Raw genomic sequence first — 27,870 nt, 5'->3', positions numbered from 1 at the left:
GTTCAGAGCTTTAGGCTTAATTCCATATCATTATTATTCAAGTCAATGGGAGTTTTCAATTGACCTGAATAGCAACAAAGGCAAAGTAAAAGATAGTGCTGCTAAATACAAATCCTACTTTTCAAACATGCCTAACTCGGCTCTTAATAACTACAGTTTTCAGCTACTGTTAATATGATCACTGTACTTGCTCTTAACGTCTTCACAGAATCAGAATCTTCATGGTTGGAAGGGACCTTTGAGATCATCGAGTCCAACCAACAAAAAAAAAACAAACAAAAAACCACTCACAACACACCCACAACCACACCCCACCCCACCCACAAACAGACACAAACCAACAATCTTGGGCACTAGCGCATGCCCTGAAGTGCCATGTCTACACGCTTCTTAAATACCTCCAGGGATGGTGACTCCACCACCTCCCTGGGCAGGCTGTTCCAGTGCCTGACCACTCTCTCAGTAAAGTAATTCTTCCTAATATCTAATTTAAACCTCCCCTGCCGCAACTTCAGACCATTTCCTCTGGTCCTGTCATTATTCCCTTGGGAGAAGAGGCCAACACCAACCTCTCTACACCCTCCTTTCAGGTAGTTGTAGAGGGCAATGAGGTCCCCCCTCAGGCTCCTCTTCTCCAAACTAAACATGCCCAGTTCCCTCAGCCTCTCCTCATATGACTTGTTCTCTAGACCCCTCACCAGCTTGGTGGCTCTCCTCTGGACACGCTCCAGCACTTCAATGTCCTTCCTGTAGTGAGGGGCCCAGAACTGAACACAGTACTCGAGGTGAGGCCTCACCAGGGCCGAGTACAGAGGCACCATCACTTCCCTATTCCTGCTGGCCACACTATTCCTGATACAGGCCAGGATGCCGTTGGCCTTCTTGGCCACCTGGGCACACTGCTGGCTCATGTTAAGCCGGCTGTCCACCAACACCCCCAGGTCCTTTTCTGCTGGGCAGCTTTCCAGCCACTCTGCCCCAAGCCTGTAGCGTTGCCTGGGGTTGTTGTGACCGAAATGCAGGACCCGGCACTTGGCCTTATTAAACCTCATCCCATTGGCCTTGGCCCATTGATCCAACCTGTCCAGGTCTCTCTGTAGAGCCTTCCGACCCTCAACACTCTCACCTAGTTTGGTGTCATCTGCAAACTTACTGAGGGTGCACTCAATCCCCTTATCCAGATCATCAATAAAGACATTAAACAAGACTGGCCCCAAAACTGAGCCCTGAGGGACACCACTGGTGAACAGACGCCAACTGGATTTCACGCCTTCATTGCCGCTTGCACTCATATTTCCAAGGCATTACAAATGTTTCACCTGCAGAGTGGTAGCTGTACAACCAAAATAGCAGAGCCCCTTGGAGTAGGAAAAAAGAGCTTGTACCAGCAAAGAAAGTTGTTTTGCTGTTTGAATTCTTCTGCCTCTGCAAACCTCTGAGGCTGTGTTGGTGAAGGACTCCTGCTGGTATCGGTCATGCCTCTACAAGGGATTTTGCTGACTGGATTACAATGGTTGGGGACATTGCGATGGTCCGACACTCAAGTTCCTTAAAAACTGCTCACCAAACATGGGATTCAATAAATTTGTTTTGGAATGTATACCTTTATTTAATATGTAATTTTACATTATGACATATATTTATATATACTTCCATCTGTATTTCCCTTATTGCATTTGCCAATTGCATCAAAAAAAGGGATGCAAACCACTGCAGAGACAAGAACAGCTGAAAGAACTGCAGATATGGTGTGCGGAAACAGCAACCATTACTGTATCCAGGCTCACAGGCTTGTCATAAATACAAGAGAAAAAAATCCCACTCTCTTGCAGTCAAAAAAGAGAATCTGATTGTTACTCCACAAGTTGAGAAACTGAGAAGAGTATTTCTATTCACTATCTGTAAGCAAATGCTTGGGTGAGAAATTACCCATTATAAACCTATTTTGTATCCCTTTCTGTATCTGACTCACACCAGGTATCTGACAAATGCAGAATCTTTGGCAGATATAACAGCCACCAGCAAGTGCCTTTGCTGAACCATCTGCAGGGCTTACTGCTTTCAATTTCCTTTACTTTTAGGTGGTGTGGGACAAAAGCATGTAACAAAACCTGCAGCATAATGAGAAAACACTTTTTTTAACATCCGGAGAAACAGCTCAAGGAACAGTCATCCCAGTCATTCATGCTGGGATAACAAATCTGGATTCCGAACACACAGCTCTAATTTTATGTTGATAATTATAAAGTTGGATAACCACCAACTTCTGAGCACAAACAAGTTACAGATATTTCATTTTCATTTCATGTTCCACTGCTGAGCCGTCTGTTGTATTGTACATACTGTATATTATTTGCTTTTCTCCAGCTAAATTGAGAGAAGCACAGAGTGAACTAGTCCCAGTGAACAATGTTAAATTTAGAGCTTTTTCTCCTGTCTCAAGCTGTCTGCAAACAAATTACCACTTCTTTAATTTTTGCCTTTTTACAAATTATATTGCATGGGCATAATTCAGCCCAAGATTGGTGTATGAACAGTTCATACATTCTCAGTTCATATATAGGCATTATTTAAAGTATGCAATTGCAATTCAAACTTCAAATTCTGTTGTTTACACTCTGAACGCAAAAATATTTCTATTGCACCTCCGAATAAACTTTCAATGTGCCTACATGCAATTGGGAATTTTATACTCTGGGGTTTTGCCACATTAGCTTAATATATATTGCAGAGCACATTCATTAATTTTTTTTAACAGAGTATCATGAAATAGAGGGGACAACAGTCAAATTCAATATATCTTGACATCTGAAGGTTCACCACTTTCCTCACTGGTATTTGCCTAGATTGCCTAGATTTGACGGTAAAAGGATTTTTCAAGAACCATCCACCAATCAGTGAATATAAACTCTTTTTATCTGTCTTCTTATTCACCTGTTGAAAGAAGTGCTGAACAACAACAAAATTATTTGATCTACTTCCAATCAGTGAAGTTCAGCCAATTGACTTACTAAACATTCAGTTGCTTTTTCCCTGAGACCAAATAATCTTTTCAGTGGGTTTTCTTTTTTTTTGTTTCATATCTGTTCTTTCTCATTGTGTACAAGGGCAAGTGAGCTTCCAGACCTATTATTTCTCTTTTGAGAACATGATGGTTGATAGAAGAAGTGGTAAAAAGTCTGTCTGAAGTGTTGCACTGATATTTTGTTTCACGAGAAAGGGAACAGCTATTGTTGAGAGAAACAGATGACAACATGAAAGCATGTGGAAAACGGCATTTTTTTCATTCTTTACGGGCTTGCAACAAAGAGGAAATTTAAGTTGGAAAGTCTTATATTTATGACTGGACTCAGGAATTGCTCCTACGTGCCTTTGGCGTATTTAAATATGAGGTTTAGACGGAGGTTTTGCATGAAAAAGGATTATGTTTTCATTAAGAGAAGTGTAGGGTTATATGAATGAGTATACTTACCATTTCAGTGCTTTACATTCTCTTGTAAAAGGGAACAAAAAGCAAAATGAAAGGCAAAACGAATTCGACCCATATCGTGTAGACAGAGGAAAAATAATCCTCTCTATTCCAAGAGCCCTTTTATTTTTACCTCAGTATGACATTCACAGTGAAACTACTGCAAAACACTCCACCCTGAAGTCTTGACTTACATGAAAAATGACTATGTAAAAAATGTACCTTTTTACTGAAAATACACGCTCCCTGTATGTGTGTGTTTGTACAGCTGATTTCTCTGACAAAGACATCACAGCCGGATGAATGTGACTGAAAGAAATATGTAATGTACCTTCCATTGCAAATCAGCACCAAATGTGCTTACCAAATTTCTTCTGGTTTTATGTGTTCAAATGCTGTGAAGGTCACAAGGCTGCACAAGTGCCACTGAAGCATCGGTGTGCTTGGGAAGGGCTGTGTGCCTCAGAGGCTATGAAGTGCAAGAACGACAAAGCCTGTTACTATGCTGTTACCGCAAAAGGGATTTGCAGAGTTAAGAAAGAACATAGCTTCCTTGTAAATTAAGCATGTGCTGTGGATTTAAAATTAAGCTCTTCAAGCACCCTCCATTACAACAGAAGTTGCAGTGGCACAAAGTTGTTGATGCAGTTTTGCCTCACTGCACCACAAATGCACACTGAAGGTCTCTCACAGAGCTAATTCTTTTTGTTTCATATGGCTGCATTTTAAATCAAGATATTAGAACAGCTGTGAAAAACGAAAAAACAGATGAAAATGAAAGCTTTATCAAATTTCCACATACCACTCCATTAACCGAAAGCAGCTGGTCCCCCCGTTTGAGCCCTCCGTGCCTTTCTGCCACTCCTCCAGGAATGATGCGAGAAATATAAATAGGTGAATTTTGTTCCTTTCCTCCCATGACATTAAAGCCCAGGCCTTCATCAGTCTTTGGCAGCTCCACCACTCGCGGGTGTGAATGGCCTTCGCTTGCAGCAAAAGCAGCAACTGTTGCCTGGAAGAAAAAGATGAGTGATTTGGCTATGCAGGGAGAACACTCACATACACTCTGTTGTTCATTTGCAGGAAGAATTCATTCCTATGAAGACATTTCAGTATCTTATTCTGACTTTTTCTGCTCATCTGAAAGCATTTAAAATAAAATTAAGTTCCATGCCAATGCTTTCGAAATAAAGGAGTAAGCAGAGGAACGGAGAGTTTAGGTGACTTGTCAAAGATAACACAGAAAGTTAGCAGCAGAGCCAGAAGTAGGCACTGAGAAGCCTGACTGTGTGGTGCTCAATATTTATGATCACTAGTGCATTTTTTACCTTTTCACAGGGAGAAAACATTTTACTCTGGGACAAGATAATGTGATCTCTACTGTGTTCCTAGTTGAAATAAAGTGGGTGGACTGAATTGTTAACTCTCTGCTCTGCTTTCAGAGGTATGGAATTATTTATTTTATTATGTGGGCATAGAAAAAAAATAATCCTAAAAGGATATTCTTATTTTAAAAAGTTGAATTCATAATCTTTATGAAATCTCTCAAATTAAATAACTCCTGGAACAGGAATATGAGTTTTTTATAATATAATGGGATCAAAACTTTTATTGGAAAATTAAATCTTAAGACAATGGATTTATAAATCAATTAGAAAAACCCTAGATTGTTAATGTTACTATGGCAAAAAAATCCCATGTAACCAACTGTAAGGCTTGCATCCAGAAAAATATTACATCTTATACTTCATTTTTCACTACAAGTGTTTTCCTACTTATAGATCTTAGTAAATCATTAAATAAGCATTAAGAAAATCTTTTATCCCTTTCAGCATGTGTTTGAAGTCCAAAATGCTCAAACAATTCCGCATTACGCTGATGTTTTTTGAGCATCCTTATAATGCTTATGCTTAATAGAAGCTAGTGGATGATGTGACATAATGGATCATTCTCAGTTACATGTTTTTGCACATGCAGACCTTGTCATCATGCATACATTTTATGTCAGACATGAATGCACTAGGAGAATGCAATGCAGACAGCCCAGAAATAACCAGGAGGTATTGCGCTATTGAAACATTGCTCTGTAACCCTGCTGTTCTATATGAATAAGAAATGAGAATGGCAAACACTAATTGGATTTCTCCCCATTTACTGTACAACATAGCAATAATTTCTATGTTTACCTGCAGTGTAGACAAATCAGGATTTCATATACACATTTCTCTATATAGAAGCATAGACCTTACAAATTTACATTGTCCATTAACTTTCAATTAGAAGAAGGTTAAAATCAGACGAACAGCCTACAGAAAAGAACGTTCTATTTAGTCAAGAAAACACACTGCAATTTAAGGTATATTAGGTTATTTGCTGGCTACTATACAGCTAGCTTCTCTAAAATACTGTAGAAATCATTTTGTTACACACTCCCAACCTTCACCTTCTGATACAGCTTTAAATTGAAATCTCTTAACACAAATACATAATGGTAAGACCTTAGTTCCATTAGGATTTCAGGGAGTTTTCCCACTAATTTCATATGAGTGGGACCATAAAAAAATATCCCTAAAAAAGATTTATGGCTTTTGAAGGTTTACCAGTTTTGCATAGTATCTGCTATACCACCCAGAAGACAGTGTTGAGTACAAAATGATAATGGGAAAAAGAAAGCCATGGTGGATCTCCCTGTTTGGGAGCATCTATCTTTATGAATATACAGAGCATATTGCACACTGGCACATAGAACAAAGTACTTTCATGGTTGTGTGAATTCCCTTAGGAAATGATCATCTTAGTAGTAGCAGCAATGTACTAAGTGTACAGTAGTCTAAGGATATGAGAAAGGCAGGTCAACATGGACAAAGAGACAATATATTTAATTAAACCAGGTAATGCATCAGAAAAAATGAGCTTGCATTTGGGTGTGGAGTCTCTTGATCGGGCCATTTTTATCCCTATCCATCCTTAGCACTTGCTCAGTACCTACAGTTCCCATTAGCTACAAGTGGAATTTTGACTGTTTAGTTTCTAGCTCCCAAATCATTGTGTCCTCTCTGGATGAGCTGTATGAGAAAACAGTCCATTAAAGTATCGGTTGTTGCAGGCAGACTTCTACAGAATGAACCAGTAGATTTGCTTTTGCAAAGCAACTTTTCAAAAAGCATCAATTTCCATAAAATCATTCTCTTTTCTTAAGCTACAGAAGCAGCATAAAGGTTGAAATTTTCCATTATGATTGTTACCTGGGAAGTAGCACTGGTTCTAGACTCTGGGCTGCCACTGATGTCTAAATTTTCTTACAGTGTACACACGAATACCTGAAACACACACGCGCACAGTCAATTACTAGGTCACTTTGGTAACACGTATTTCAACAGTTGCACGTATCCTACCTTTGCAGTGGCCCTGGCTCGGAATTCGGGGCAGCCATTAACAGTTATGGTTTCATGCATGTATTGATACACCTAAAATGTTCATGAAAATAAAATGAAATTAATTATAGCAGCAAAACAAGGACTTTATATTAACCCAGACAGGACAGTCCCTTTCCCTCCTAAGACTATGTTTCATTGATGCTGTATTCATGCAATCACAGAGTTGAGCGACTGCTAAACTTGTGCATGCTTAGGTTTACAGAAAACTACAATCTGTGTTTCTCATGACACTTTGGAAACTTAGCTGTACATCCTCCAGCATGATTCCCTTCCCATCTCCAGCATGTCATTTCCCAAAAACAGGACAGTTAGGTTCGACTTTATCAAAAATTGGCATCTCCAGGCAACCAATTTGAATGCAGATGATCTGAACTGATTTGAGTGGTGTCTTAGCCTCCAACAATGGCTTTTTTGTTCTTTGAATTTTCCTATGAACTAAAGAATTATGAAACTGATGATAAAAAAAATATGTAAATTGCTCAGCATAGAGATGCTGAAGAATGGAAGTGAAAAGTAAATTTTGGAGAAAGGTCATAGTACTGGTTTCTACCAACCATAGCTAGAACTGCAAAAAGGGCTGGCAGTCGGCTAGGTCAGACATGGACAATGGGTAAGATTATCTTTCAGAAAGGAATTGTACATTCACATAAATGGCATAAAACCAACATTGCCACTATGTACAACTTTCTCTCTGTTGTTTTTTTTTTTCCTAGTATACACTCTTGGCCCACTTTCTCTGGTTCTTAAATCTCTCTTTTAAATATCTTCAGTAAAGAGAAATGAAAAGGCTCCCTCACACTGCCTTTGTTCTTTAGATTTGTCACACTCTTACATGAAAAATATCAAAAAATTTGATACTAGCTCGATACTAGCCAGTTATTTTGAAAGAAAACTTAAAAAATAAAAATATTTATATGTAGCATATGGAACTTTTTTTGACAAAGATGAATGCAAACAAACAAAACATTTTATTTAATTTTTTTATAGAACCACCAAAGCTAAAGAAAAAAATGTCCCTGCATGCCACTGGTTTACTCTGGGCATCTTCTTGACCTACTTCATCAGGAATTTTGCCTTTTCATCTGCTTTATGTCTCAGGTTGCATTCCTCAGAGAGAACCTCTGCTGGTAAAATATGTTAGCTTTTACAGCAATCTCTTTCTTAGGGTCCTTGAGGACTGCAGATTCAATTGTACTTTCCAAAATATATTACCTTTCATTGATTTCGTGATACTTTAGCAGGAGTGCCAAAACTTCCCTCTTTGGTAATGTAAATGTTGCTTTGGCAGAGAAGGTGTCAGATCCTGTACTTAACTAACCTATAAACATCAGCTTGTCCCGTTGATAGGTAAAACTTGCCCAGTCTCCCTGTCCTGACGACTTGTTATGCAGTATCCTAACAATGTATCTCTCCCCACTGAACCTACACACTGACAAACGTACTGTTACAAACAATGCGGCAATTAAGATGTGTGGCTCATTTCTCATCCCAGTAGACAGACACACTGGTAATCAAACACTCTTGAGTAGTAAGATGTTCAGCATGACTGATCCCAAAACTTTTTTGAGGGATATCATACACAAGGGAAAGGCAAAAAAGGAATGGAGATAAAAAATGCAATCCATTTTAGAGATCTGAAATACGCTAAACACTTTCAAAATACAGCAAGAACATTATTTGTCTGTATTATTGTCAGAACATAAGTCATCCCAGGACTTAATTCAGAAGATCTTGTGTCAGTGAAGAAAATTGAAACAAGGGAGCATGCTGAAAAGTTTCCTGCTTTCTCCACTTGAAATGAAATCTTGCTTCCACTGGTAAAATTGGCATTGACCTCAGTAGAGGCTAGGATTTTGCCCTTAATTTTGAAAATATGGATAAAGAACGCTCTTTTATAGCCTCTAGAGGATCTCTGGTTTGTTCTATCTTTGTACTGGATGATGCCATCATAAAAATGGGTTGAGTCTACATACTCAGCACAGATCAAGTTCAGCATTTATTGTGTTATGTCGTAGGACATATTCTTATATAATTACAAGAACAACTACATTATATAAGAAGAATACTGTGTAACTGCAGTAATGAATCATTAAATACTTGTTACTTCAAAACCCATACTGTATTGAACCACTGATAATGTTGTATTTTCTTAATACCTGCAGGTTCCCCTTTATCTTAAAGCATAAGAGCTGACTGTACATATCGGTTTTGCTTGCACAGTTATAAATGCTGTAGCTGGCTAGAACATCGAAAAGCATATATTTGATTATTGAATTATTATGACATTGAACTGTTTTGAGAACATGTCACAAGATTTCAAATATAAGAACAGTTACGTTACTAGAGGTTCTTTAAAATATTCATTACTAAGGTAGAATATCACAAAAATGAGCTGATAATAATACATTCATGTGATTATGGCTAGATTTGATGTCATGTAACTCCATATTGACTGTATCCTACCAGTATGTAGCTAGTAGGCTTCATAATATCCAACATCGTGGTAACTAAATTGTATACTGGTGAAAGAACAAACTCACTAGTGTGTGATTAAACTGATATGTTAAAAAAAGAATCAACTGACTCAAAAACTTCTAAAAAATGCAATCAATAATGTCATACAATCCTTGTGTTCATTTGTGAAGTCTCAAAGATCATGGATTTCAAATGCTGTTCTGCAAACAGTTACCAGTGATCATAATATTTATAGCACAGTTCTTTACAGCACTAGGGAAAGAAGTCTTGCATGTCAAATCTCACTCTCTATAAGCAACAGATGCAACCAGTCAAATATCTGCTTGAAGCATTTGTAAAGCTAATTCTACTATTTGACTGTTACATAATGTTTAATGTAAATTGAGTTTAAGAAGGGATAAAACACACACCTACATGACTTGTTATTAAGTCAGTTACCAACATCATCAACAGCTAAACACAGATTAACTGTACCTGTTCCATGAAGCCCCTTAAATTCTTTGCAGGGTTCAGATCTAATCATTGCTCATTCTAGCAGTGCACAAAAAGCACACTGATTTTCATAAATAATCATTGTTTGCCTGTAGTCACACTAACCCTTTTATCTATGCTGTTCTCAGCACCACCTTAGCCATGATTTGTGCACAACGAATTCGTTCTGCTGCCTCTTCTACGTACACACAACAGATAAATTGAAAATGCTCTTTGTTCTCAAACTAAATAAGGTGGCATTTAAATCCTCCCAGAGTGGAATATCACTTTTTGCTCAATCCATTTTACATGACAAGGAATTTAAATCTTTCCTTTCAAGTGCCTACTGTTATCTGTATATCTGATTGATTACATTTTTGGCATACAGCGATTCTGCTGAATCTAACAATTTTATCCTTAAGATGTCCTTATAAGATCTTCTGTAGATTTCCTTATTTGGCCAAAATATCACTCAGTACAAATGAAGACAAAGGTGCAGAATGATAAGTATTTGAAAAGATCCTTTAGGGTATTTACTAAAGAAGTTTTTTAAAACAGTGACCTTTGTTGACTATGACAGATCAATTATTTTGAAACACATCACTGTGTAATACAAATGAGTTGAAGAGAGTCAATTAACGTATCACAGAACCACAGGCTGGTTGAGGTTGGAAGGGACCTCTGGAGGTCATCTCATCCAACCCCCCTGCTCAGCCAGGGACACCTAGAGCTGGTTTCCCTGGACAGTATCTAGATGGTTACTGTATGTTACTGATTTGAAAAAGAGCTGCACATCTATTTCTGTATGCCCAACTGTTTCTTTTTAGAGTGCCTAAAAGACTACATGGCTGCTTAGTAATATTAGTTGCTGACAGACTCCATACACAGTCTGATGGTCTAGTGCCTAGGGAAAAGAGTTTCCACAATTCATTAATAATAGAGATTAAATTACAGGTGAAATGTCAATGTTTCAAGAGACAAAGCTGCAGCTGTAAGGTAAATGGTAATGTTTCAGATAATTTTCCCCCACAGCGATTTCTACCAAGATCGTCAGTGTCTGCGTGCTGTCATCGGGTAAAAGCACGCTGCAGACAGGGGTTTGTTCACACAGCTTTCATTTGTGCTGTGGAGCTAGACATACTCGGTTTTGTTTTCTCTTTCCTGTGGTGCAGAGAATACAATGCTTTCATCAAGAAATACTCCTGAAAACACAAATATAGATCTCATACTTCTTCAGCTTCTGCAGGTAGTCTCCTCAGACACCATAATCTAAAGTTATTCCTCCACAGTACTCAGAAAATACAAAAAGAGTGAGGGAGGAAAATTACAACTAGAAAATCTGAACTTGGAAGTGAATCCTCCTTGTACTGTGGCAGCTCTTGCTGGCACAGAGAAATGTACATTTTATTACTTCTCCCAGCAGGAGCTGTAGTGAGTCAGCTGCAGCAGGTATTATTGTTATGACAATGGTCCTCATCCCCACGCATTCAGTTGGGAGGCAAAGCAGCTGCATTACTGAAGCATGGGAAGGGGGGCTGCCTTACAGGTAATTTAGGAGCTAGCTTCTTAGCAGAAATTACTCCAGACAGACTCCTAACTAAGCAGCACGTACTGGGCTGGCCTATTTAAGTTAACGCAAAGCTTTAGGAGGAGGTCCAGCAATAACAGTGCACTTAGCAGCCTGTTGTATAAAGGTGGCTAGAAGCAGCATTCTGTTTACAACCTGAATGATGCAGCATTTCTGCTGAATTCTTCAAGTTACAATTTAATTAAACAGATTTTGTTCCATTAACTTCTGTAAGGGATATTCAGTGCTTCCTCCCCTGATGACATATTATGCAATTCTAAGTGCAACTGTACCTGCAATATTGATGCTCAATAGACGTTAGGATAATTTGGTCTAAACATCAGAAGGGAAGAGGTGTGAGGCAAAAATCATTTTACAGCAATGAAAAAGTGTTTAAAAAAAACCCCAAACCCAAGACAGAGTACATTGCAATTTACACCTGCGAAGTAGCAGGCCCAGACAATTTTTTCTGAAATTTTTAAGTGAGGAAGTAACCTCTTTGAAAATGTTGGGGGTTTCTTAGCACGTGAGATAATGTACATATGAAGTAGTAATCAGCTGTGTTTCCACAGTGCCTGCAGTAAGATTATCTATAAAAAGACACAAAAATCTTCCTTTGAGAAGTCACAACCTAAGTAAGCACCATAGGTAAGCAGGTTAAAGGGTGGAATGAAGAAGCAACCTGCAAACAGACTGATAAGCAATGTTTAACACACATATTGGCATCGTCTGGGTTTAGTTTCTTTAGTTTGTCTGCCACATTATTTGTTGCTTCCATGTAGAAGAGATTTGTGCATCTGTTTTTGGAAGAAGTCTTTCAAGAAAGGGAAGACAGGAGTCTGACAGAAATTACAGAGGGGAGAGTTAGTGTGAGAATAACCCGTGCAAGGAAGACATAATTGGTTTCACAGCATTTATGTAGTCATGTCAATGGAACTGCATACATGTGTGCATCCTTGCAGAACTGAGGCTAAGCTATAAAAGAGAAATTATTATTTAGTTACACCTCAGTATGATGCTTCTGTCACCAACTACTCTGGATCTCTGCCTTCCTAATTGCCTTCCTATGTTGGAAAGGATGAAGTAAATATTTCTCCCTTCTAAGATGTCAAGCGGAAAGGAATATTTCAATCGGTCTTTTAACATGGTGAGAAGAGTTCACGTCTGTGTGCACGTGCTTTATTCAGCATAGCTGCTGGCCTCTGTCCTCCCCTCTTTCCAAAATCTGCAGCTGATTCTCGGACCTTCAGCCTCCTTCTGACCTAAGTAGTGAGACCCATATATCATCTCATATGGTGTGCGTGGCCGGTCCTTGGGGCAGGAGGACGCCTGCTCTTGTGACAGGGAGAAGTTACAGTGCAGAGGTGCACTGGAGAGCTGCTGACCTCCACTGCGGTGCCTGTAAATGCCTTGTTTCTGAGGGCAAACTTCCACTTGCAGTACAAACCAGTTGTGTCTTTTTCCCCTCTCTACTTTGTTTACATCATTTTTACCTCTTCGTGTTCTGTTTGGCATTTTTTCCTTCCCTGTAACCTCTTCCCTGTATTTTCCATTCTAAATCCAATGCATTTATGTCTGTAGAAGGGAATGCACTGGTTGGTATGTGTGGACAGACTACCCCAGAACTGTACTTCAGTAGTCAATTCAGATCATAATTCTACCACATCAGTGGGCAAGGACGTTTTAACTGCTACAAAGATCAGGAGGGACTCTGGTTACCGTTAACCTCTTGTACACCGTAAAACATGGAACCTCATCTGGTTATTTCTGCACTAATCATAATTTTTGCTTGAACTACAGAGTCTTTAGAAAGGTCTGTGAATTTCAAGCCTCCAGCTTGTTTAGGAAATTGGTTAACTGGTTAACAGCATTTCCATTAAAAATGGATTATTTCTAAGCTACATTTGTCCAATTTCAAGTTATAACTGTTGGATGTAATTGGGTCTTTTTCATCTCTTTTGGTAATCCTTCCTCCTTCTCTACGGGCAGTATTTGTAGGTCTTTGCCCTTTATGATAGGTTTGTTGAGATTTAAAACAGTATTTGCTTTCCTACAAAATTACCCACAAACTGATCTAATTGTCCATTTAAGATGACGCCTGAACAGAGGAGCACATAAAAGAAGGAAAACAAGTCAAACACAGCCAGCAGCGTATGTAAGCAGTGTGGAGGTATGCAGCTTACCAGATGACCCTTCCTCTTTCATAATGAATTTCTACATCTGTAACCTTTCTCAAACCCAAAACCAATGTAATGGAGTGCTTCCATTCAGCCATAAACCCATAATAGCTCAATGAATATGTAAAATCTCTAGTGATGGTGTGTTTATCTTTAGTTTTGTATCTCTTGAATATCAAGTGGAATTTCAGGCTTTGTGCTTGTGTTCTGCTTTTTAAAATTATCTCATGTGATAACTGTGCTCAGGAAAGCATGGCTACATCATAAAAACATATACACCATAGTCCAGAAGACAGTAGTTCCATGGGGAAGCTGAAAGCAGGCTGATTGTCTTTTCTACTTAAGCTGACTCAAAGATAAAAATTAGCATTGTTCTTTCATTGTGTTAATAGCTACTTTTATCTTTGGTAGTTAATTAAAAAAAATGCGGACGGGAGTATTCTGGATGACTGAAGAGAACTTGGCAAGACTGTCTTTCTAAATCGCAGTCCTTGTGGAGGGAGGACATTGACAACCTCAGAAAGCCACTGGCTATGGAAGAACACCATGGATGCCACCTACACACACTGTAACTTCAAGGTTATGATAAACTTAGATTTTTCTTAAATGATGACGTTTGAGCAAATGAATCACAAAGGCTCATTTTGTTATGGGTTTTATTAATCCTGACAGAAGCAGAATTAGACAATCTCACACCCATGTTCACAGTGTATACTGTACATCGTCTTCATTTTGTCTCTGAGAGCAAGCTGACAAAAGGTCTTCTTTTGTCAACGTCAAAAGGACAAGTCGATGGATGACCGTTGAGTATGGTGAAATTGAAATGGTTGAGAAGTACCTTTGAGGGGAAGGCATGTGATATATTACAGGGCTCACTGGAAGAACCAAAAAGGCTTTATTATATAAGTTATTTCCTGAAGCTACTGAATTTGGACAAGTGGTAGAAAAAGCTGCTTTGTGACAACTAGTCTGTATTAATGAGTTATTTATATCTGACAGATTGTGGTCACTCAAGGTTGCTGGGATTCTGAATATTTTTACATGATAAGCTCTCATTAGCCTGTGAGCAGTTACATGTTTGCATCGGGAAAACTGTTAGTGTCTATTTTCAAAACCAAACATCTGTACCATTTTCACAATTATCATAATAATCCCTTTCCATGAAGTAACACTGCACGGATGTTGCCACATGCAGTAGAGATGTTAACCCATTAAAGAGTTCAAGCCTGTAAATGAAACTCAAGTCGTGTTTGACAACCTGAGGAGGTAAGACAGTTTTAATTTCAGAACGTGTGGAAGAAATATTATGAATGTTGCCTTTTAAATTTTCACAGAGGATATTTTATTTAAGTTTCCTTCTTTGGGGGGTGAGGTTTATGGAGGAAACTAGGTCAGTTTTACCAAAGTGAAAAAAACAATACGAATCTTAATGCATTATTAAGCTGTCCTTAGGCAGTAGGAAAAAAACCAGCACAGGCCTGAAATATTGTTAAAAATAGATGAAGTATAATCACTGTAAGGGTATAATATTTTAATTTAGGGTGGAACATTTCATGGAGGCTCCAGTTAAAATGCCAAGATATTACGTGCTCCGGCATTTTTTCATTTTTTGTATGGAAAAGAGTGGTGCTCACTCTGCTCTGACAGTATCTGTGTTGCTGTCTAAAATCTGAACCAAGTTTTGGTCCCTGAGTTCTTGCCATATGAGGCTGTGTCTGTCCAAGAAACAACCCAACAGGGGTTACACACTGAGGCCAGAATATCTTTCCTCCCTTCTGCGCGAGCAGAAGAACATAGCAGATGTACCAGGAAATGCATGCTGTCACATCCCCTGCACATATTGGATGAGTCAGTTGAAACACTCCTGGTGTTTGTTGTTAGGACACACAAGACCTCTGTGTGCCCCCTCTTCTTCCCTCCAATGTCGATTCTGTCTGGAAACATCACTCTGACACTGTAAAGTCAATAGGAAGTTGCCTGGCACCCTCTTAAGAATAACCAAAAATAGACTTTTATTTGCCAATAAAAATTACTTATATGAGGAACAATAAAAATATGGTTGGGTCATTTAGTTTATTTCATGTCCCTTACACACTGTTCTATACCCCTCTCTAACTCAATGACAACTGCCTTTGAAGACAGTGTTATAGGTGTCTCAGAAGTCATATGCTTTGCAATCACTAAACTTCAGCAAAATACTGTCCTAGAAGTCTCTTTCGCTGCTTCTGCTGCAATATACAGGGATCAAAAGAAATCGCAACATGTGTAATTAGTTAATTCCCATAAGACCACTTGGAAATCATAGCTTATAATTTAAAACTCTCCCTCTTAGACCTTACTGCCAGTTACTTTCAAGTTCAAAAATACGCCAAGCATTAATAAACACTAATTTCCTTCCCTTTATCAATAAGTCTGCATTTGGGCTGCTGTATGCATAAGCCATATTCCAAACTTCAACAGATTTGGCAAAACCTTGCCAAAATCAGCACCTGGATGAAACATGACATAACCCAAGCCCATCACGCAGGTTCATCTCAGGTGTCCCTATTGAGCTAAGAAGGCAGAGAGAAGGAAGGAAACTGCTGTTTCTTGTTTTAAATACCAACAAAAAATAAAAAAATAAAACTAAAAGTTTTAAAACAGTTTTAAAACAGTTTTACAACTTCTTTTCTTTTCTGAAGGCACAGTTCAAAAATGGAGTTTGAGCAGCATTTTTCAGAATTCTCATCAGTGACATCAGTTAAGCAGAAGCAGGGGGATACTGAGGCTCCATCAAGGTAGAAACAGTGGTGCAGTGGCTTCCAAAAACCTGTCAGCATAAATATTCCTTGGTAGTTCACTTTGCTGCTGATTTTACTCAAGACGAAGGAGCAGGCTTGAGATGAACTGCAGCAGAGGCTATTCTGTTTATTCTTACGAGTTTTATGTAATCAAATATGATTCTGCAACAATAAACTAAAATGATAATGTGAGGAAAACAAAAGAGGTGCTGACATGCACCACTCATGCTGCACTGGAGAAACCTTCTGCAGCAGACACAACTGCAGCCCTGTGCAGACCTAAGAACATCACCTGAGCACCACTCACCAGAGAGTTTTAGTAAATATGGTACAGCAAAACATAAACTGTGATATGAACAAGATAGATCACTGCTTTGATTCTATACATTGCAGTACCCTTGCAGCACTAAAATATCTATTTTTTGTGAAAGGCACTACTATGCAAGCAGAGAACAAATGTGAGTAGATACACAGCCATCAGCTGACTCTGAAAATTGATCTTTAATCAAAACCAATGGGAGAAAGCACTGATTAAAGACCAGAGTTATGTTCTGGCCCCAGATTCTGGGGTATTGCATCTGTGAAATCAATGTATTTAGCTCTAGGCAGCTAAAAAAAAGTGACAACAGCAGCTGTTTTAAATCTCCTGCAGTGAAGTCATGGAAGTTGTAGGGACTTAGTAATTGCACAGAAGCTTAATAATGCCTTCTCTCAGATAATGCTTGGGCAGCTTGGTAAATTCATATAATTGCCATTAATGAAGGCCATCTGCTGAGTGACAAGGTAATCATTCCAAAAGTTCTCATTCATGTCATCCAGGGCTTGCCAGCAACAGAGTAAGGATTCCATCATTTACGGTAAAGTGGTAAATGCAACTTAGTTGTTTTTCAAAATTCACGTAATTTCTGGTTACATTCACTCTAAAAAATAGCACATATTTGAACACAGTAGCGTAATTTAAAAACAATATTCTCTGTTTACTGCCAACTTAAGCTTTTTGCTGAACTTTCTAAATGCCTAATACAGCATGGTGGCAAGACAAAAAGCAGGCAGCCCATCTTTTGAAATTTGATTTTTTTCTGCCCTAATTTACAAACATTACAAATCCTTCTCTCAACTCACCATTATAGATACAGCATTTGTAACCAGGAGAGTGAAAGCAAAACTCTGTAAAACATGAAAACATTACTACTTTGCCATACTGTTACCGTTGAATGAAGTTAAGTAATGCCATTTCCAAGCAGTGATTGAGGTACTTATTTAGTGGAAATTTTTATCACTATGTTACGTGGCATTTCATTGCTGGGATGCTGGTAATGGAAAAGGGATGGAAAGGTACAGAAGAAGATTCTTGCGAATGCTACACAGCCTCAGAACTGAGGTAAGCTGTACTGGTTCAACTGACATTATAATCCACCCCAATAAGTAAAAAAAAGATAAAATGCTGAAACTTTACAATTAGCATCCAGAAATACAAAATGTAATGAGAAGGTACAAATCAATCCATACATTAGCATGTGAAAATCTGAATGAATTTGGTCAATTTGCACAACTCTGTATTTGCTGCTGCATGAAATGCAGCTGAAGAATGGTGAAGTAATTCTGAATAAGATATCTGGAATACCAGAACAAGGTATAACAAGGTATCAGATTAGCCTAAGGAGAACTTTGTTTCCCAGTCGGTCTATGGGCCATCATGCTAATATAACCATACTGCTTTTATGACCTGAGCTACAAATCTGAGCTGACAAATCTTGCTTGCTTCACTCATATAAATTTTCCTATTGCCCTTTTGTTTACTAATTGCCTTATTAGTAAGTCCAACATACTGCTTTTGCTTAATCCCGACCAACACCTCCGTTTGCGTGGGTAAATGTGACAGTAGGGGACCTGAGATGTCAGGCTTCCTATGGAGCCTTAATCACAGTTCTGTGCTGTGAATTATAGCGGTAAGTCTTCTTGATACATATATTTATTTTTTCTCCCTCAAAGTTGCATCTTCTAATTTAAAGACTTCAAAATCTGGGCTTGCCCTATAGAGATGAGAGACTGGAATTGTATTTCTCCTCCTGTAACAAATACTCAGCTCCTAGTGAAAAGAAGGAGCAACTCAGGGCAGGATTTGAACTTTGGGGCTGCCCTCAATGCCAACCAAGAAGGTTTGGCCCGATGAACCTCTATTTTTACCGGGAATGGGATTCATCAGGCAGAAAACAATGAAACTCTGCTTTCAGAGGCTTGGTCTGGGAGGTGGAGGAACAGAATTGTATTGCAAAGTGATCAAACAAATCTTGTGATTCTTGAAACACAACAAAACCAGGACTTTAAATAACTCCTATATTAACATCACAAATGAATAATTTTAATAAAAGAATTCATCAGAAGTTTTTGCCTGAGTCCAGGTAATACCCAGACCCATTATATTTAGTACAGCTCTTTAAAACAGAGTACACCACTGTACTGGGATAACTGAAGTGAACAACTAAGGGTTCCAGCCAGCCTCCTGCTGTCACACACTGCATCACAGCTAACGTAATGAGCAAAGTACCACCAGAATCAACTTCCACCACCCAGCAGCCTTCTTCTGGTTCCCTAATATTTGCAAAGACATATACCAGGGTTAATAACGAAAAGCACAGGTAGGCAGCTTGAAGAAATGACCAGATAATAACACACTGCATATCAGCAATACTGGGATTCCAGGCGTTCAGATTGCTAAGGCATGAAAATGAAAATTATTAATTAAAGGAAATAATTCCAATACACTGACTAGGCTTGTTGAACTATCCTACATAGCATATAGTGCAATGATGTTTTAAATATTATAGATCATAATCAAATGTATCTCTAAAGCAACTGGGGGGCATGCAGACCTTACCAGAAATGGGTCGGTGTTCTGTCACTGCATTTTTTTTGTCTGTAAGACACTAGTGGTCTTTAAATGTCCAGGATGCTCTGTCCCCAAGATAATTTTATAGTAATTTAAAAGTTTTAAACTACTGAAGTAGAAACTGAATTATCTTCAAAGAAAACATGCTGTTCCACAGACTAATTTCATACAAAACATGTAACAGTAGAGTATTTTGCGTTGACTGCTCCTCCTTTTAAGAAACAATTGTCAGTGACCCGGTCCTGAAAAAGTGCTCTTCGGTGATGACCTGATATTTCGGTGGGAGTCATAAGATAACAGAATGTAATAATGTTTATTTTTGTGTGTCTTTCTGATGTGATTACTTTTGGTATTGATAAATGTTTCACCATACGTATTTATGAGTCAGATTTTCTCTTAAATAATATCCACACAGAAAAACATTTGATTTAATCTTGAAATAGAAAATGGAGTAGCGAAGGAAGGCTAGGAGGAAAGCGAGATACACCTGAATTTTACACCACTATTTAACATACAGCAATAGAAACTTGAGAATCAACCTGAAAGAAAACTTTTGTTCATAAGCAGATGCATGGGTTTATCAAGCTGTATCGGTACTCTCCCGGTATTTCAGTACCGATCACCAGATATTAACAGTAAATGAAATTCCCATAATATGCTAAGGTACGTGTCATGGTTTTGGCTGGTATGGGGTTGACTTTCTGCTAGCAGCTGGTATAGCTATGTTTTGGATTTGGGATGAGAACAGTGTTGGTAGTATACTGACGTTTTTGGTTGTGGCTGGGCAGTCAAGGCCTTTTCTGCTCTTCACACCATCCTGCCAGCAAGCAGGCTTGGGGTGCACAAAAAGTTGGGAGGGGACACAGCCAGGACAGCTGAACGCAACTGACCAAAGGGATATTCCATGCCGTATGATGTCATGCTGGGGCAGGAAGAAGGAAATGGGGACATTTGGAGTTATGGCATTTGTTTTCTCAAGTAACTGTTAAGCGTGATGGAGCCCTGCTTTCCTGGAGATGGCTGAACACCTGCCTGCTGGTGGGAAGTAGTGAATGAATTCCTTGCTTTGTTTTGCTTGCGCACTTGGATTTTGCTCGCGCACTTGGCTTTTGCTCCACCTATTAAACTGTCTTCATCTCAACTCACAAGTTTTTTCTTACTTTTACTCTTCCAATTCTCTCCCTTATCCAAAGTAGCAGGAGTGAGTGAGTGGCTATGTGGTCCTAGTTGCTGGCTGGGGTTAAACCACAACAGTATGCCACATTTTCTTGTTGATGATTTAGTGTGTTTTGCTCAACGGTTTATTCTATCTCCTGTGCCTACAGATCTTTAAGGTTTCTTGCCAAACCAGAAGTTCACCTTATGTTACGGTTCTCATAACTTCCTTTTTACTGACTTACAGCAATTAAAGTAACTTTATCAATTCAGGTTGCCTAGTTTTATGTTCCACCTTCTCAGTAGTTCAATTACGCATTCAGTTTTGTAGCCTTGCCCTTCCTCTATTCCAGTAACCCCCTGGGAATCAGAAGACTATAACATAGCCAACAGCTTTGAATACACAGCAAAAACACATGGAAGGGTAAAGGACTTAATGGTATAATGGACAAGATTTATGCATCTTTTGCTAGGTGACAAGGCTATAGAAGGCTAATTAATCTTCATGTAGCTAGGGAGCTTTTGAAACATGTCATTTTAAAATGCAATTAAATTTTTTTTCCAAATTCAATTTTAAAGTCACCAGACTTCAGTTAACTTGTTTTCTGGTTCGAGGGTCTTCACGTGAAAAGGAAATACCGAGGCCATTACATACTTAAATTATTTCCATTATTTCCAGAGCTAATACATATTCTTGTCTAGTGCCAGACAGAGTATTTCAGTTGGTGGTACTTATATTTAGCTAAGTGAGAACCATTAATCACCATTTCCTGACACAGCATCCTAGAAAGATGCCAAAGTACTTCTATTTAAATTTCATTCACTCAGTCACTTCAAAAAGATTTTATTTCTATGAGATATTAGTGTGGGGATTTGAACTGGCGAGTTGATTTGCTAAATAAGTTCCTATAAATACAATTCATTACAGCCCTTTAACTGATTCCTACACTTTAGATCAGAATGTATGTCATCTAATAAAATGCCTCATACTTTAAAAGGCTAATTGATAAAAGCTATCTCCTGCTTCTGTAGTTAAAGAATTCCTACTTATGGAAAGGACTTGTCACATTGAATCAATACTGTTTTGATTATATCTTGTCTTTGATCATTTAAACTGCATTCAGCCCAATACTGAGTTTCTCTGGGACATACTTTAACAATCAAACCCACTGGACAGTTAAGTGTCCATAAATTCTTAGACTGGAAAAGAAAATGTTTATTTTCCAAAGCTCCTCCATTATGGAGTTTATAGGACTACAAGAATCAGCCTTAACCCTTTTACTAGATTTTATGATGCAAGTTAGGCTCAGATCTTGCATTATACAATGAACACACCATCTCATTCTCTCATCTATGTAGGTGCTAATAGGGGGAATTAAAAGCTAGCTGCCAAACTCTCATGTTTTGCACTCAGGATAAGAGAAGATAAACAATGGGAGGGAGCACTAGCAGGGAGATTTCTGTCTAGCCTCAGCTATCCCAAGCTCAAAAAAACTCAGAAAATACTATGCTGGTCAATAAAGTAGCTAGCAGTCTCTCATAAAATCCAGAGCACATGAAGGACATGCAAGAAGGGCATCCCTGATTAACGGCAGGTCAAATATCCTCCAAGCCCTTGCTGCAGTGCTTGGAGATGCCTAACAATGTAACATGGCCAAAAATATCCCATGCTTTTCTTATTAGTTTGTTTTTTTTAAAAAAAAAAAAAAAACAGAAGAAATTATTTTCTGCAATTTTCCAACAACTCTTCAACTGGTGGAAAAAAAGAGTTGCAGTCTAAACATTTGCCAAGGGCTTAATGTAAGTAACTGAAAAGAGGAGCCACATGTTGAACAACCTTAAGTACTAGCAATGTGTATATGTCAATTCTCCCACTCTCCCTAAATGAACAGATTTGTTACTGGGCCTTTTATATTCGAAGATTTCTTCTAAGAAAAGATTTACATACATAGTGATGAATGGCGTTAGTAATTTTTTTGTATGTAGAAATTTTGTTCTCTGATCGTGACAGATAGGTTTTATTATATATTACATATTAAATATGTAAAAAGAAATAAATGTTTTTGTTTATGAAGTTGGTAGAACTCATCTAACTGTTCATTCATCATCACTCAATTCTTGTGTAACAACTAGCTCTAGGCTTCTTAGAGTGACTATTATTTGATTGTAAGAACCTAACAGTGATTAGATAGTCTGTCACGTGCAGGTTGTCTTTATGCAACACTATAAAGACCTTTTGTGCCACTGAGATGATTTTGTCAAAATCTACTTTCAGTTCTCTGAACTGAGAGTGCATTCGTCTGAGCCATTTTCCTAGACTCTGTACCTGTTCCAACAAGCTTTTTGTTTGCTTCTGCTAAGACTGTTTTCCAGAGATGAGTATAAATTTGGTAAGATTTCACTGAAGATGTTGCAAAGATTGAAAGTTGCCTTTAACAATTCGAGTGCCAGGCTCTGCTATCTGAAGAAAATACATCCACCAAACCTACAACTGTAGTCAATTAAAGAAGCATTTAATTGATTAAATGAAAGGACTAGTCAGAATATCAGCTTTTCAGGGTACATAGTGCCATTATTTATTGTCATGGAACACTATTCCTTTTAAAAAGCCTTGAAGACTGCTGTTTAATTAAGTGGAAGCCTCTGTCTTTTTCTCACATTGAAGAATATATTCCATAAAATAAAGAGTGTGTTGCATTTTGCTTATTAAACTAATGTCTGTTCCTCTCTTTCTTCCTTCTAGCCACCCAGCAGTTCACTCAATCGATGTGCTGCTGTTGCCTAGTTATCAGGAGCTCAATCCTGCTACCATCGAGAGAACATTAGATTCCCCATTGATTTCAGCGAGGGAGGATTAGTTCCAGGCAGCAGATAGACAAACTGAAACAAAAGTTCTTACAGATTTTCTACTGAAAAGATGCTGCCTTCATTAGGGCATTTAGAGCTGCTTCTGTATGGAAGGCTAACAGTGCTCAGTTTAGTAGGTAAGAAGTCTGACACAACGTTGTATTAATTTGTAGTTTGTGTCTAAGAAACTTCTAACAGAAGCATTTGTAATTTAGCTACTTTAAAGATGCTGCTTGTATGCATGTAGGAAGGGGGATGCTTATTCTCTAGCTTGACTACAAGAAAACAATCATCATTTATCTACTCTTGGGCAGAGCTTAGGAGGGCCCTGACCATGGCTGGCAGGGTAACGATCACAGTTCTTAGCAATCTGACAAGGATTTCTGACATGTGGAGCAAGGCCCACTGGGACCTGACCACTGACTTCAATGGCAAGATTCCCGTCAGCTTCAGTTAACTTCAGTGCTTGCACCATTTGTCTCTCACTGCAATCTGATTTTATCAGCGCATCCCTACCACACACCTGAGCTCAAAGGAGAGGCATTTAAGCTTGCACTGACCCAACTTGGCATGTCCCCATATCCCAGCACAGTGCCGTACAGGTTAGCACAGACCCTGAAACAGCATGAGCAGAATACTAAAGCACTAATTAATCACCCTTTCTCCTTAGCTAGGCTAATTGCCTCAGGCTTGATGCCTTGCTGACGCAACTGTTCTGTGTCTGCTTTTCAGTAACTTCAGCATTCTGCACGGTAGCAGGCAGCTACAGACACATCTCACATCCATCATCCTTTACACAAGGTAACTCCTGCTTCTGCGGCACTGAAAGGCAAATATACTTTTCTTTTTAGGAGAGGGATGTTATTCTGAGAAATAACTAAATTCTGAGAAATAACTAAAAAGCTCAACTCATACCTCTCTTATAGCTGTACAAAACTCACTCTGCAGCACCTTCTTTAGGGACTGTAGTTTGTGTACTGGTACCTCTCCAGATTCTTGCAGTTTCTCCAGTAACTCAATTGCTCTTGCAACATCTGAGTGGGGAAAAAAAAAGGAATACAGATCAGTATAAACAGTGACTAATAGGTGACTAAAAGGGGCACACTGATGGTCACTTTAAATTTAAAATCAGCTTTATCAACACATACTGTATTAACCTCGTGTTATACCAGCCTCAGCTAGGCAACAACACTGCTGTTCAGAGATCCAAATCCCAAAGTATGGACAAACCGCGCATGTACACATACAACAGACACACAGAGAAGTTCAGTCTTAGTTGTAAATATTCTTTGGAACAAAGATACCAATTCAAAGCGGCTAACGCATATTAGCAGACCTAAAATATTTCTTACTTTCTGCATAAGACAAAATAGCACAAGAAGAGTATGGGGCCTACTTTCAGAAAGTCTGAAAGAATGAAGCTGAGTCCTTATGTAAGCACCCTCAGGATCACAACACCTAAGAAAAATATTTGAACTTTTCTTCTCATAAATCTAAATCTCGATCTCAACAACTTATGAAGAAAGTCTTCTAGAGACAAGTAAAGTCTGCTAGGGAAGAATGGGAAGTCTACTAGAGAAGAGTAAATGAGTAAGGCTCTTGTCTAGGTCTCCAAAGACCCGATCTGCCCCACAAAACCTGTATGACCCACAGAAATACATGGAATAATATTTTTGGTGGCCTGAATTCTCCTCAAGCACCTGTGTATTGTCAAGGGAAAGATTAAAGCGTCTCTGAAGAGCAGTCCAAAGGGCTTAAGTAACTAGCCATTTTTAGTGGTGAGTGCGAATCTGGTCCAGTCGAACATAGTCCGTACTCTCACTCTCACAGTATTTTTCCTTTTTAACAACTAGTTCCTAATTTACACAGTTACTACTAAGATACATATTTAAAAAAAATCCCAACTTATGAGATGCCCAATGATCCTTTATGGCTGGAGACACAGAGGCACAAGAAAACAGTGGCTGGTCTCATGGAAGCTAACCTAGTCAGGCATCACTGACTCACACAGGAGTGAAATAAGTGTGAGTGTGAGTGTGTAAGTGATATACCTCCCTGACAGTCTTCAGGATGTTACAGCTTAATAGACGGCCTTCTCCAATATGTCATTTAATGTTATCTTTCAGCTCTTCCTGTAAATTCACTCATAAAGTTGAACCTGGCAATGCTGTTGTCTTGACTGTGTGGTCATTCTCCCATCTTCTAGCATCTCTTGCATAGCTACCAGAGCCTCTGCTGGCCAGCTACACCATGCTACTAAAAATAAGTTTGTATCCTAGTGATGACATAAATGCATAGTACTAAATGATAATGAGGCATTTTAATTCTACGCTTTCACTGCGCTAAAGAGAAACAAACACCCTCTCCCAACCACACAACTCCAAAATGACCACAATGGCTAGAAGCAACCTTATATAATTCTCCTTTTCGATGACAAAGATCGTACTGTTTGTGACTGGGAGATTATGCTAATTGAAACAGTTCTTACAATCCTTGGCTAAGCTATACTGACCAGATGTCTTATATAACAAAGACATGAGAAGTTTTCTGGAAACAGAAAAGAGATGACAGTAGATAAGCTGCAATGGGAATAAAATCATAATAATATATTTGCATTTATAAGAAAATTATCCAGCAGCATCAGTGTCTAATTAAAAGAGGCAGGCAACTGGTCAGTATGGTAGATTGTGCCATAGGAGATTAACACCCAAACAATTCTCAAGCTTTTTTATAGGCATCTGTCAAAAGACAGCTCTAAGTATGAGAGGAAGCATGGCAGAAAGCATGCAGTGTTTCTTTTAGAAGGATATTTCCACTTATTGGGCTGTAGTTTGCACCGTAGAGCAGTCTTAGAGCTCATGAACTTTCAGATTAAACTAACCCTAACCCTGTGTTCAAAGACTGCACTTGTGCTTTTGCTCCAAGCAGTGCTTCAACTGCTAGTGGGCATCCAGTCCATGTTACCAGATCACAGCACGTCTGAAATAATCTCTCCGCACAATGCACTCAATGTGGGCGTGAGGTCCTCAGCACCACCTCTTTTGCTTTGCTGATTTGCCCGTTTCTCCTCTCCACACTATCTGCTGGTAGAGACTATCATTCAAAAGGGATTATTGAGAGACAGAGACCTTGGTGTGATGGGAAAGAGAAGGTTTGGATTAATGGAGCAGGTTTGTGAGCTGCATGTATAAAGAGAGCAGTTGGGAGCTGTATTCGCAAATAAAAAGGGAAGAGATGATGTGGAGGTGCACCAAGAAAGATCCCTCTAAAGCACTTATTGAAGTGATGATAAGAAAGCTAAGAGGAGACCTGGGGAATAACAAGGCCATGGAAACCAAGAAAAAATGAGATTCTAGAAAGAAGAATATGACCGATGGCAGCTAATACATCAGAGAGGATGGTTTTAAGATTTAAGAAGAGGTAAGTAGACTCTTTAGCAAGCACCATTTCAATGGAATGCAAAAGAATGGCAATGCATTAAATAAAATATGATGCAACAGACAAATATGACTTTTAATGTTTTTAGTAATAATAAGGCAACAATTCTTTTCCAACAAAACTATTGAATCATTTACTTTGGAATTCTTCTTTTACTTGTAGTTAGATAAATACTAAACTCACACTCCCCAGTTATTAGTACCAGTTGGTGCAAACTGGTATGTCAAACAGAACAAAGCAGTTAGATGATTTATTCTGAAGAAGCTTCAACAGCCTACAATAATAGATCAGATAAGGCCTCTGAAATACACATGATATGTAATAGCTATTCAGATATTATAAATCAACCCACGGTCTTTTCCAGTGCCAGTTCAGGTAAGTTTAGAACTGTCTTTCCCCATCACCAACTGTACTTGTAGAAGGCCAGTGCCACAGATGACAGACTGGTTACTATTTTACAGTTGTTTCATCTCCACACTTGAAGACTCTGTAAATCTTTCCACATTTGCTATGGTCTTGAACAGAAAAATATTCAATGAAAGATTTTTACTGATTGAGAAATCTGTTCTGATCCAGAAGTAAACATAAATAGATTTAGGTGCATTGATCAATCTCAAAGAGTTAAGTTCACGTCTAAACATTTCCCTAGGGCACAGACCACACTCTAGATGGTAATTAATCACTTCTAAAATGAGAAGTATTACAATACAAATGATAAATCCATATACCAGTTCAGAACTCTGGCATGAAATTAATGGGTGCTCAGTACATACACTCATATGGAAAACTGGGCACCAAGCTGTCATTTGCCAATACTAGATTCCTTTGTGATTAAGCAGTGGTTTGGGGTAAAGAAAAGTCAGAGTATCCCAAAAAGTATCCCAAGAGCACTCTGATTTTCCACACTTCCAAATTCATCCAACATGCTCAAATACATGAATGCTGCTACCCAAGTTCTTCCTGTGATTTATTATTCACCTATCACACTTGTTAACAATAAACAGTCTTCTTTATCTTGTCACAATTAAGCCCATAGTTTGCTCAATTTGGCAATGACTTGCAGGATATTGCTCATGGTAGAGAATACAGAATAATAAGAGCTTCATGGGATAAAATTACAGAATAAAAATGAGGCATGTGTTCAGGGCCAAAGCTGTTTTGTTA

The 27,870-nt window shown here is 38.6% G+C and overlaps 1 protein-coding gene across 2 annotated transcripts in view; it reads right to left on the bottom strand.

The window, feature by feature from the left end:
* Window positions 1–27,870, bottom strand: part of LIN7A (lin-7 homolog A, crumbs cell polarity complex component) — a 50,282-nt gene that overhangs the window by 6,237 nt on the left and 16,175 nt on the right. For both annotated transcript variants that reach the window (XM_074168724.1, XM_074168723.1), the window contains exons 2-4: window positions 24,184–24,302; window positions 6,865–6,936; window positions 4,272–4,481 (exon numbers count right to left, since the gene is read on the bottom strand). In XM_074168724.1, the coding sequence (XP_074024825.1) occupies window positions 4,272–4,481; window positions 6,865–6,936; window positions 24,184–24,302 (401 nt within the window). The remainder of the gene's footprint in view (window positions 1–4,271; window positions 4,482–6,864; window positions 6,937–24,183; window positions 24,303–27,870) is intronic.

Source organism: Numenius arquata, chromosome 2, assembly GCF_964106895.1.
Source record: "Numenius arquata chromosome 2, bNumArq3.hap1.1, whole genome shotgun sequence".
Lineage (NCBI taxonomy): Eukaryota > Metazoa > Chordata > Aves > Charadriiformes > Scolopacidae > Numenius > Numenius arquata.
Note: the sequence above shows the minus strand (reverse complement) of the source record. Positions and strands in the feature narration are given on the sequence as shown.